Source organism: Panthera leo, chromosome C1 (genome assembly GCF_018350215.1).
Source record: "Panthera leo isolate Ple1 chromosome C1, P.leo_Ple1_pat1.1, whole genome shotgun sequence".
NCBI classification, from domain to species: domain Eukaryota; kingdom Metazoa; phylum Chordata; class Mammalia; order Carnivora; family Felidae; genus Panthera; species Panthera leo.
In genome coordinates this window covers 20,302,786-20,315,595 of record NC_056686.1, presented here as the reverse complement: position 1 = coordinate 20,315,595, position 12,810 = coordinate 20,302,786, and the positions used below count along the sequence as shown (strand labels likewise).

Genomic DNA, 12,810 nt, shown 5'->3' with positions numbered 1-12,810 from the left:
AGTAGCACACCCCTCGAAGCAGTCTGGGGGACCGTTGTGCTGCCACTCCACAGGCACAGAGAATGAGGAGGGTGTCCCCATGTGGTCACCCACTTCTTGCCCAGATATCGGCAATGATCTCTACCCTGTCTGCCTCACCTTTCTAAGCCGTCCTCACCAGACTGCTCTTCCTAGAATACTGTCTTTGTTCCATCAGTCTCCTGCTCAAAAACCTGCACAAATTCCTCAATATTTTTAGCATGAGTTTACTGTTAATTTACTTTTACCAAACTCCTCAGTCTGGTTCCCAAGACCTGACTGCCACTAAACTTGTTCCTCAGTTTTCTAACTGCCTTACTCACGATGACAGACAGAACTGTCTATCCCCCATGTGGCACATTTACCCCTGCCTTCACAAACTGTTCAAGCTGGAGAGTCCACTCTGCTTTTCCTTGCCCATCCAAATCCTGTCTATCCTGGAAGGCCCAGCTTATGCTCACCCTCTGCTAGAACACCTTCCCTGACTGTGCCTGTGTCTAACTGCTTAGGCTCCAATCCTACCTAGATGCTTGGCCTCTACCTGCTGCCCTGGCACAGTCTGGTTAGGTAAGGTCAATAAGAGTAACACAGAGTTTTACCTGTCACCGACCAAGTGCTTTCTGTCTTCCAAGTACCATCCAAGGTTTCACAGGCACTATCTCATTTTGATGCTCAGGCCAACAAGGGAGATATTATGATAATTCTCATTTTACAGGTGAAGAAACTAAAGTTCAGGGGTAAAGTTACTTGCCCCAAACACTGAGTGACAGAGGTAGGACTTGATTCCAGGTCTGTCTGACATCAGTGCCCTGCTTCTAACTGCTGTTTTATAGTTCGTGCATGACTTAGATATCTCTCCTCCTTTGTAACAGGGAAGAGCGAATCCTGTAAGATCTCAAAGGAGGCATTAAAGCAGGTTGGGGAGATAAGGTCACCTCTGAAGAAAGGAGTTAAAGAGCAATGAGACCATTTTAGGATGAAGAAAACTAGAGCAAAGATATGACAATCCAGGCCAACGGAGAAGGGGAAAGTCCGCTTTCCCATTTCTGACTGACTATTCCCTTCCCACACATATGCCCACTGATCAATTGTTCGAGAGAAATGTATCAAGCACCACTATGTGCTGGGCACTGTGCTGGGCTCTAGGGACACAACTAGGAACAAGGTAGAGATGGAGGTGCTCTGACAGTTCACTATTCAGTGAGTGATACAGACAAAAAGGTAAACCAAGAAGAAAATAAAATAAAAGAACTACAGAGGGTGATTACAGTTACAGAGGATACAATTAGGGTGCTGAGACAGAATGATGGGGGGGGGTCTACTTTGGACAGGATAGTCAGAGAAGGTGCTTATGAAGAGGTGAGTCTTGAGCTGATCTTAGGGTAAGAAAGAGTCAAGCATGGAAAGAACTGGGGACAGAGAAAACCAGGCGGAGCAAACAGCAGGAGTGAAAGCCCAGAGGAGGCCGACATTATGCACTGGTGAGAGCAGGCTGACAGGCCCGGATGTAGTGCAGGAGAGGGTAAAGAGTGGGGAAGCCGAGAGCAGACAAACAAATGTTCCCAGCTGTATGTCCCAGACAAGTGCCCTGGGCAGACAAATGAGGCTGGAACTCTGCTGGAGGGAAGGAGCCAGGCCTGTGGAAGGAAGCGGTATGGGAAGATGGGGCGGGGGAGCCAACATGCAGTGGGAGCAGGGGAGGCGCAGGCCCCACTTGATGCCTCAGGCCCTTACCGGATAAGCCCATCTTCAGCAGCGCTCCAGAATGTGTTGGGCCACATGGGCGCTGTGGCGATGCGTTTCACCCGGTTTGTGTGGTCTCCAAACATGTGGATTGTTTCCTTTACTGTCAGGTCGTGGACATGCACTTTGGAGTCGGCTGCCCCCGTGATTAAGATGCGGTCCCCAGCATGAGGCAGGAACTGCTCCAGAGAGATTGAAGAAGAGATTGGCAGGCAGTGGGGGTAGGGTTGGCCACGGAAGAAGACTAGCATGGATGTTAGCACCCTCTTTCCTTCTCCATATCAGGCAGGAAATGAACTCATCCAAGGCGGTCCACTAAGAAAACTTTGGATCTCAAGCATCAGCCCATAGGCCTAAAGGTCAAAGTTGGGACATACGCCTTTACTTTGCCGGAGTGGTCCTGACTTGTGCCAAACCGGACTACCTAAGAAATCTTCCTCTGATTCTTCCCCAGATGAGGGTTGAGTGGATGATAATCATAGTTGCTACCATTCACTAAGCATTTACCATCTGGCTGCCATCTGGGTAGGTATCTTATCTTATTGATACTTAAAATAAAAATTGAGGTTCAGCAGGATTGTGTTCAAACTCAAGTCTGACTCCCCAAATGCATACTGCCTCATGAGGACTGTCTGATAGCCTGAGGATTACCTAATAAATTAGTCTTAAGGTGAAAAGGACTTCCAGTGTTTTAAGGAGAAAGTAGTATTTTAAATTGGTTCAAATATTTCTGGAGAACACTCTGGCAATAGGTAACAAAGTAAAAACTGCTTCTATCTTTTGACCCCAAACTTCCACTTCTGAGAAATAATTTTATTAGAAAAAAGAGACCTGTGCAGAAATGCTCAGAGCAGCACTCTTCATAATAGCAAATACTAGAAATGGCTCAAATGTTGACCCTTGGGGAAGGGCTGAGCATCAGGAAGAAACATCTCCCTACAGTTATCATAAAGAATGAGAATCCCACCATTCTGACGAAATTGAGAAAATATTCCAGATGACATATGGTAAGAGGAAAACAGCCATAAACATAGCTTTAAACAGTAATTTTTAAAAGCATGTCATTCTATCACCTAGCTTTGAGGAAGAAAAATATTTAGTTGAGTTTTCTCTTTCTTGAGTTCAAAAGATTTAATTACCTTTTCTCTTAATTGAAAAGTTTCTCCCAATCCACAACAAGGCTGAATGGGTGCTGGGGGTGGGGCATTATTCCGCATTTAAACAGCTCAAGTCCTACTGGACTTAAATGTTCACAAAAGAGCAATAATTCACTTTCTACATACCATTCTCTATTGGATCACCAGGACAAGGGCTAGATGAAACAAATGAAATTTGATCATTTTTAGGGGCAACCAGTAGTCTTTAACCCTGTCTGGAGACAGAATATACTTCATGCACAACAGTAATAAATAGGCGAGCCCTTGAGGGCTACTGCCACACTCACCACACTCTGTAGTTGCCACCAGGGGGAGCTTGAGGGCTAAATAAATATCTGTGGAATGTTACTATCTGAAGAGAGAAGAATCCTTTTCTACACTTTCACAAGAGGAGGCTGAGGGTCTGTAAATGTAAATGCCTTGCCCCAAATCATACTATTAGGAAGTTACAAGACCATTGTCAAATTCTGGTTTCTGAACTCAACATTTTGTGCTCTATAATGCCAAAGTGATGGCTTAGGTCCCTTTCCCAGATCCCACCCCAAAGATTCAGATTGGACCTAACACTTTTCATGGGGCAGAAACCATCTGTTTGCCATGCAAGAGGTGAAGAGGCATTGTTCTGTCTCTAAAATTGCAGAAAATCATCTAGGATTGGTCCCTGGAGCAGGAGGTGAAAATCAGAGCTTGGGAAGGAGGCGGGGTTTAGGGAAGTAAGTAGATTCTTGGCTCTCAAATCTACCTTCTTCATGTATCTTGTAATTCTTCTTGATATTAATTAGGAAAATATTTCTTAGATTAGTGAGGCTTTCTAAAGGACAGTCTCACTCTCACATACATCCATTATAGAATTACAGGGCTGGAAAGGTCCTTAAAGGTCATTTCCTCCAAACTTCAACCTGACAAATAAAGTTCCCAGTGTTGAGAGTACCTCAGTGCTAGGACACTTGCTATGGTCTCAAAGGGCCTATTCTACCTTCTCCAAATTGCTCTAAGCATTACACAGTTCTTTACTTCATGAGGTCCACATTTGCTTCTATGGACTCGGAGCCACTAATCCCAAGTCTGTTGCCTGGGACCAGAAGGCACAAAGTTTCATGTCACTTCCATTTCGAGGACTTCAGAGGCCTGAAGACACTTGTAAGTCCCCTTCCCACCTCTCCTCAGCTCAACTCCCTTCCACCAACAAATCAGCAGCTCAAACACAGAACAGCTAAAACACCTGTGGCCAGGTGCCTTTTTACAAATCATCTTATTGAACTATAATATCAAGCCTGTGGATGGCTGCTTCCCTTTTAAAATTAAATGATCTATTTACTCATTTATTCATGGGTCCAGGGGATTTTCCTAAGCTACTTCCTATTTACAGATGAGTAAAGAGGTTCAGGGAGGACAGGTGACTTGCCTAGGTCACACAGCTTCCAAGAGGCAGATCAGGGAGTCAAACACAGGTCTCCCTGCTATATAAGTTCATGGTTGGAACCATACCACCCACCATCACCACTCAAATAAATATAAACAGCATTTCATCTAGAGCTGGCCTAGATGCTATAAGTGAGGAAGCAGAACATGGAAAAGAGACGGGGTTTCAGGAATCACCATCAGATACTCAGATCACAAAGGTGTCTGTGACCCCAGGGAGTACATGGAACACATATGTGCAGATACAACCATGCACGCAGACCAGTCATGCATGCCTTTCACTTGCTCTGTGCCTTATCCAGCTCACCTTGACAGAGAAGATATTTGCAGTGTGTCCTGTGTGCATGGAGAGCAGCTTCTTGTGGTGCAGCGGGTCCCACACAATTGTGTGCTGGTCATCGGAACCAGAGGCCAGCAAGCTGCAAGCAGAATAAGGGGTTCTACCTCTCCTCTTCCGGCCCCGCCCCCCCAAGCCCCACATTTCCCACTGATAGGGAGTGAGGCCACACAGAGCGTGAGGAACAGGAGATGTCACAGAATTCAAGCATATCTTGTAAACATCAGTTGATTCTCTTCTACTTTGTCCTAAAGATTTCCCATTATTCCTTAAACACATTAGATTATCAAAAACACAGGGTTTGGATGGTCATCCAATTTATTGTTCGACAGTGCGTTGATAGTGCTGGACTAAACTTCACTGCACAGAAACGAGCAGTAGTCTCTTTTCCCTAGATCTACCAAGAAGGAGGAAAGTCCCCTCTCCCAGCCTCTCCACTCCCCTCTCCAGCACCCTCTTCGGTACTCTAGTTCATACTCACTCTCCTTTCTCGTTCCACTCCAGACAGTTGACACACCCTGAGTGACCCTGGGGAGTAAATGGAAAGGGACAAGAAGACAGCCAGTTAGAGGTTCTCTTGGGGAACTCAATACTGAGACGTGGAACTGAACAGGTGAACCAGCCTTTCCATCATCAGTGTTTTCCAGGTGCATGTGAGTGACCAGAATTGAATTAAACTGCCTGGTACCTTACAATATATAAAGTACTTTCATATTATGATCTCACTTGATACTGAACAACTGAGCCCTAAAGGGCAGGTTTCATTGATCCTATTTTGCAGAAAAGTAAACTGAAGTTCAGATGAAAGTAAGTAGTAGAAGTGAGATCCAAACAAATTTCTGCTCCTACCACTGTCCCTTCAAGGGACATCCCCTCAGCCACAGAAAATTTGCCCAGAGAATATCTAACCCAAAGGAAGCCAACTAACTAGAAAGTTGATCTTTTATTCATTTGGCATATACTTAATTTATCAAGCACCCATTGCATACCAGGTGCCGTTCGGACACTGGGGATACAGCAGTATACAAAACAAAGTCCCCGATCTTCTGGAGCTTACTTCAAGTAGGTAGAGCCTGGTATAGTAAGGTTAACTGGGCCAGAGTCTTAAGCTTGGGCATATGAAATGAGAAACATGGAGAGAGTGAGGCAGTTATCAATAGACACTGAGGTTGAAAGCATGCACAGAGAGAAACCATGGTAAAGCTAGAGCTATGAGGAAACAGAATCCATGAAAAGCAGAAGGTATAAAGTGGCAGAACCAAGTCTTACGTGGGGGAAGGAAAGAACAAGTCACTAGGCATTCCTATATACTGGTTTCTGTTCTCTCACCCTCCTTCATTCCTAATGATACCTAGATTTTCATTTATTTATCTCTATGTTCCAAATTAGACCATGGGTTTCAGCAAGTGTAAATCCATTGTCCTTGACACACTGATAGGTTTAGGAACTTAGGCATAAGCCAAATTGGACGTGGCATTTACTTGGGCACAGGGATTGGCTCAGAAATAAGCCTGACCCCAATCAGATGCAGGGGGCACAGTGGCTGGGAGGCTTCCTGAAAAGGAGTTTTCTCATTCTCAGGAGACAGTCTATGAAAGAGATACCTTTCTTCTTTCGGATGTTGCGTATACCAATGTGACACTTGGAATTGCCACCACAAGGGAAGCCAGCCTGAGAGTGAGGTCAATACACAGAGGAGTGACCAATACTACTGCCTACTCTACTTATGGACTTCCAGTTAAGCGAGACAATCAGTTCTTTACTGTTTAAGGTCATTTGACTTGGGCTGTTACTTGTGGCCCAAAACATGCTGATAAACTCCCAACTCATTCTTCAGGTCTCAGTTTAGAGGCACTTTCTTCAAGGTGCCTTTCCTATCCTGTAAATTTGGGAAGGAGGCATACCCTTCCTGTGGGCTCGTACTGTCACACTGGATTATGACTCTGTGTTGACATGGTAGTCTGCTTCACCAGACTGAGCCCCGAGAAAGCAGGCTTTGTGTCTTATATTCACTGCATCCTCAAGGTCAGATACAGAGCCCGGCATACATCAGTTGCCTGAATGAACAAATGAGTCCAGTGAGACTAGTGGGAAGAATCGAGAGATATGAACAAATCTAATTCCCCAACTGTCTAGTTAGAACGGCTTTTCCTCTGCCTTCTCCTTCCCTCTTACCCTTTGTCCTATAAAGATTCTTAGCTAGGTTGAACCACATTTCTTTCCAGGTTCTGCACTTAATGTGCATTCACTCTGTTCAGACTTGTCAGACTGCTTGTTGACCTGAGCCTCTCACTCTCCCATGGCACTTGGTTGAAACCCCACACATGGCTCTGATCACTCTTTTAGGGTCAGAATCATTTCTGTCCTCAGCACTTTCATTTTCTCACCAGGATGTAAATTACTTGTGCCTGGGCCGGGGTGGTGGTGGTGAGGGGGTGGTGGTGGTGAGGGCGGGGGTGTCACATCTATAGCTTGCAATCTCCCTTGCAATACCAAGAGCTTTGAATGATTGCCACTTACCGAGAGCTTACAAAGAGCTGGACACAGTGCTAAGTACTTGTGGTAGCCAGAAAAATGGCCCCCAGATGTCTGTGTCCTGATCCTCTGCAACCTATGAATATGTAATGTTTGGTGGCCAAGGAGACTTTGCAGATGTGATTAAGGTTAAGGTCCTTGAGACAGGGAGAGTATTCTAGATTATCCAGGTGGCCCCATTATGATCATGTAAGTTCTTAAAATCACAGAACCTTTCCTGGCTGCAGAGAACTAGAGAGATGTAGGTGTGAAAGGGATTTGTCTTGTTATTGCTGGCTTTGAAGATGGAAGAAGGGGATTACGGGTCAAGAAATGCAGTAGCCTCTAGAAGTTGGGAATTGCAAAGAAACGAATTCTACCCTACAGCCTCCAGGAGGAACACAGCCCTGTCCAGATCTTGCTTTTAGCTTGGTGAAACCCAGGTCAGACTTCTGATCCACAGAACTGTGAGATAATAAATTTGTGTCGTTTTGAGCCATTAAGTCTGTGGTAACTTGTTATGGCAGCAATAGGACACTAATCCAGCACTCTGTATCTGTTGTCTTGTTTAAGAAACAGGTATCTCGGGGCGCCTGGGTGGCTCAGTCGGTTAAGTGGCCGACTTCGGCTCAGGTCATGATCTCACAGTCCGTGAGTTCGAGCCCCGCGTCGGGCTCTGTGCTGACAGCTCAGAGCCTGGAGCCTGTTTCAGATTCTGTGTCTCCCTCTCTCTGACCCTCCCCTGTTCATGCTCTGTCTCTCCCTGTCTCAAAAATAAAAATAAAAAAATGTTAAAAAAAATTAAAAAAAAAAAAAAGAAACAGGTATCACTACTCATTTCACATATAAGAAAGACAGCACTGAGAGAGATTCGGTAACCTGCTGTGATACTGTAATTTATAATAAGAAATATGTAATTGGTCTTCTTCCCATATCTGAACCCCTAAAGACCTTGGAATTTCCTAAGTGATAAGAGTGAAAAAGATGTCTTGATATCCATAATAAACCCCTTTCAACAACACCTGAGTTTATGTTAATGAAGTGATTTTTGGAAAGCGCCTAAGGATGGGGTCAAGTTGCTAAAGGAACCAACCATATGACTGGAGGGTTAGAACTTTCAGTCCCACCCTCCTGACCTCTGGGGAGGGGAAAGGGGCTGGAGGTTGAATAGTTCACCAACAGCCAATGATTTAGTCAATTGTGCCTATCTATTGAAGCCTCCACAAAAACCCAAAAGAAGAGGTTCAGAGAGCTTATGCATTAGGAAACATGTGGAGATTTGGGGGAGAGCAGTACACTCCAAGAGGGCATGGAAGCTCTGTGCCCCTTCCTACATACTGTTTAGGTATCTCTTCTATCTGGGCTGTTCCTGAACTATATCCTTTTAGAATAAATGGGTAGTCTAGTAAGTAAAATATGTTTGAGTTCTGTGACCCATTCTAGCAAATTAATCAAATCCAAGGAAGAGGTTGTTGGACCCTCCAATCTACAGATGGTTGGTCAGAAGCACAGGTGACAACATGGACTTGTGATTGGTGTCTGAAGTGGGGGGTGCAGGGGGTGGCAGGGCAGTCATAGGACTAAACCCTTAGCCTGTACAATGTAATGCTGTCTCCAGATTGATAGTGTCAGAATTGAGTTAAATTGTAGGGCACCCATTAGGTGTTGGAGAATTGCTTAGTGTGTAAAAATAAACAAAACCCCGCACATATTGGGCCTGCCAAGTGTGGCACCGCTAACAGTGGTGACATGAAGCAGGATTTTAACTTGAGAGCCTGAGCTCTTACGTATTGTCTGAGAAAATGGATGAATGCTTCTAGAATTATTGTCTTGTCCGCAAATCAGTAATCCATCCAAAGTATGGAAGACAGAGGCCACAGTAGACAAATATGATACTTATGACTAATTTTCACATGGTAGAAGCTAGTTTAGAGGTAGGTAAGTTGAAGAGAGTATAGAGAAAAAGCTCAAACCAGATTCTAACAAAAATACAAAGTAACTATTGACAAAAAATATTAATAAAGAGCTTTATAAGTTAGAACACATGTTTGGGAAGCTACTTAATAGGGAGCAGAGTAAGGGGGGGGGTTACTTTGGGCTTGATAACTAAGACTGGCTTAGATATTGGGTCACAATCTATAATTATGTTGTAAAATACAATGGAAGGAAATATGCCTATGATCTATCAGAATTAAAAAGTGGGTAAAAAATGAAGAGAGAAAACCTTAAACTTTTAAGAAACTGGGAGCAAGGATGTTTAGAGATGACTCCTAGAGAGGAACAGACCTTTGTGTGCCTCCCTGGACCCTTGGAAATACTGCTGTTTAGGGTAAGCTTTGCACACTGGGGACCTAGAGGAAACAGAAAGTGCACAGAGATAGAACCTGTAATAAAACTTTTAAATCTCACTTAAGTTCCAACCTTTTAGATCCTGCTTAACTTTGTTAAATATTGATTACAATTACTATTTGTTGTAAGTCCCTATAATTTGCTGAGTAGCATGGTGTATAAGAGGAGGAGGAGGAGGCAGGAAGAAGTATTTTATCACTGACACTGCTCAGAATTTTAGGTGCATAATGATGATAAAAAGCAAATGGACTTTTAGTGGGTTTTATTACTGCTTTAAAATTCTTTACAGACTATGTACCCCTTATAGCCTGCACTGCAGTCCCCACCTTGGTATGCCACTACTAGGTAAAATGCTAGTTAGTAGTATACACAATCTCATTATTACTCCCTTTTCACAGGTAAGACCAAGTCTCAGAGATAACTTACCCAGGGTTGCACAAATTATAAATACCAAAGCCCAGATGGGAACCCAGGTCAACATAACTCCAAAGTATTTCTCTATGCTGGACTACCTCAGACACCACGTTTATTACTGCCTGTATTAAGAAGAGATCTCGGGGCACCCGGGTGGCTCAGTCAGTTGAGTGTCTGACTCTTGATGTTGGCTCAAGTCATGATCCCAGGTTCGTGGGATCAAGCCTCGTGTCAGGCTCCGCTCTGAAGTGTGGAGCCTGCTTGGGATTCTCCTGCATTCTCCCTCTGCCCCTCCCCACTGCTTGTGCTCTAAAATTAAAAAAAAAAAATCTCATTGCTACCATCACCTTAAAGACTGGCAGTTCCATGTAAAGTTAAGCTTATATTTACCCTATGACCTAGCAATTCCATTCCTAGGTAATCACTTGAAAGAAATTAAAACATTTGTCCACATAAAGACTGACATAAGAATATCCATAGATGCTTTAGTTTTAAAAGCTCCAGAGGCAGCTGGCTGGCTCTGTCAGTACAGCATGTGACTCTTGATCTCAGAGCTGTGAGTTCAAACCCCACATTGAGTGTAGAGATTACTTAAATTACTTAAAAAAAAAAAAAAAGATTTTATTATCTTAAAAAAAAATCTCAAAATTTAAAAAACAAAGGCTCCAAACTGGAAATAACCCAAATGGTCAACAGGAAAATGGATAAATAAAATGTAGTCTATCCACACAATGGAGTACTACTCAGCAATAAAAAGGAACGGACCGCAGATACATGCAACAACATGGATGAAACTCAAAAACCATTATGCTAAGCAAGAGAAGCCAAACACATACAAAAATATACTATCTAATTCCATTTACAGTAAGCCTCAGAATAAGCAAAACTAATCTCTGAAGACAAAAGCCACAAGGTGGTTGTTCTGAGGTAGGAGGGTTGACTGGAAAGGGTACTGTGAGAACTTTCTACCATGATGGTACTTTCTTTTTTTTTTTTTAATATAATTTTAAAAAAATGTTTATTTATATTTAAGAGAGAGAGACAGAGAGACAGAGCTGTCAGCACAGAGCCCGATATGGGGCTAGAACCCATGAACTGTGAGATCATGACCTGAGCCAAAGTTGGACTCTCAACTGACTGAGCAGAGCCACCCAGGTGCTCCAGTGATGGTATTTTCTAACTTGTTACAGATGGTTGTTACACAAGTGTCAAACTCATTTAACTCAATACTTGAGACCTATGCACTTTATTTTTGTGTAAAGCATACATCAATAAAGAGAGAAAAAAGGTAATAATAATAATAGCAATAGTAGCAGCTGATATATACTGAGCCGATCTCACCATGTACCAGGGACACTATTGTGCCCTTCATATATAATTTTAATTTTTACAACTGTCTTATGATGGAAACATCATTACTATTCTCATTTTTCAGAGGAGGAAAAGGTTAATACCCGACCCCATATTGTATAAATAGTGTAGCCAAACGATGAACCCATGTCTGACAGATTCCAGAACTCGGCTGTTAACCATGATGTTAGACTGCCTTTTTAAATTCTAAACTGTCTCTCCTAAAACTTAAATGCTTGCTATGTGCCTGCCAGTATTATACCGGGCTCAGAGAGACATAACTGAGTCAGACAGACGCGTCTCCTGTCCTCACAGAGCTGATGAGTTTTGTTTTCTCTTCCTCTACACTAAATATATAACATTAGCCTTTCCCCATGTTATTATAAACTCCTCATAAGCATCACTTCAAATGGCTATAGAATATTCCTCCAAAAGTTAAACTGTACTCACCTCTACCTTAGTGTTGTACATTTAGGTTAGTTCCAAATTTGGTGAGTTGATGTATTTTAAAATTCCAGTGGGAAAAGAACATTTACAGGTGACTGGTCAGCCCAGAGTAGGCATAATGTCATGTTTTTTATTTTTATTTTTTGCATTTGGCTGGAAATATATAAAATCTGTGTTGTAATGCTAGATATAGCCCATGCTACTTAGGAGCCTGATGAGCAGTCGTGGTGTGGCAAAGTGTACTTAAATGGAAAACATTATTAATAAATACAAGTTAGTAGACAGCAATCTATCAAGATGTGGGATCCACAGGGGAAAAATAATAAAAGTCATTCTAGTCATTCAGTTCTAGAAGGGAAAAAATGGGACCCACCATACATGGGAATAATAAAAAAAAGAGAGAGAAGCAAAGAGCTAGGAAGTCTGCAAATCAGTGTGTATACTGGTATAGCCAAAAGGACTAGGGAGCCTTTTGTCTAAGTTTACTTTTTACAAGAAGCTGAGACTGGTTAGTGAGAATCAGAATTGTAAAGTGAGTTGTCTGGGTTCAACTCTGGCTTGACCTCTTCCTAGGTATATGGGTAGTCACTTAAGATTCCCAGAACCTCTGAGTTTTCATTTGGAGATGGGGATGATGATAATGTAAACCTGACAAGATCATTGTGAAAATCACGTGGTATAATACATGCAAGCACACTTGGGTAAATGCTGGCTCCCATCCCTGGAACTAGTCCTCAGGTATATTCTCTCACCAATCTGTGTGTGTACCTTCCAGATGCTACTTTCAAAGACCCCTCCCATACAGCTAGGATACTCACATGGGTACACACCTTGAACAACTGGATTCTCTCCTATCTACTTACTTTTCCAAAAGGGTTTATTTCTGCAGCTATTAAGTTGCTACCCTAAACTATGACCAAACAGAAAATTCATTTATTCAATACCCATTACATATAGGGTACCGAGAGAGAAGGGAATAAACTGGAAGATAAACAAAAACAGGTCCATGTCCATGGCAACATGAGACAAAGATCTACCATAATAAAGGAGAGAAATACC

At 42.9% G+C, this 12,810-nt stretch overlaps 1 protein-coding gene across 3 annotated transcripts in view; it reads right to left on the bottom strand.

The window, feature by feature from the left end:
- WDTC1 (WD and tetratricopeptide repeats 1) overlaps window positions 1-12,810 on the bottom strand; it is a 63,718-nt gene that overhangs the window by 15,372 nt on the left and 35,536 nt on the right. For all 3 annotated transcript variants that reach the window (XM_042952925.1, XM_042952924.1, XM_042952926.1), the window contains exons 4-6: window positions 5,159-5,205; window positions 4,648-4,759; window positions 1,753-1,940 (exon numbers count right to left, since the gene is read on the bottom strand). In XM_042952925.1, coding sequence (XP_042808859.1) covers window positions 1,753-1,940; window positions 4,648-4,759; window positions 5,159-5,205 — 347 coding nt within the window. The remainder of the gene's footprint in view (window positions 1-1,752; window positions 1,941-4,647; window positions 4,760-5,158; window positions 5,206-12,810) is intronic.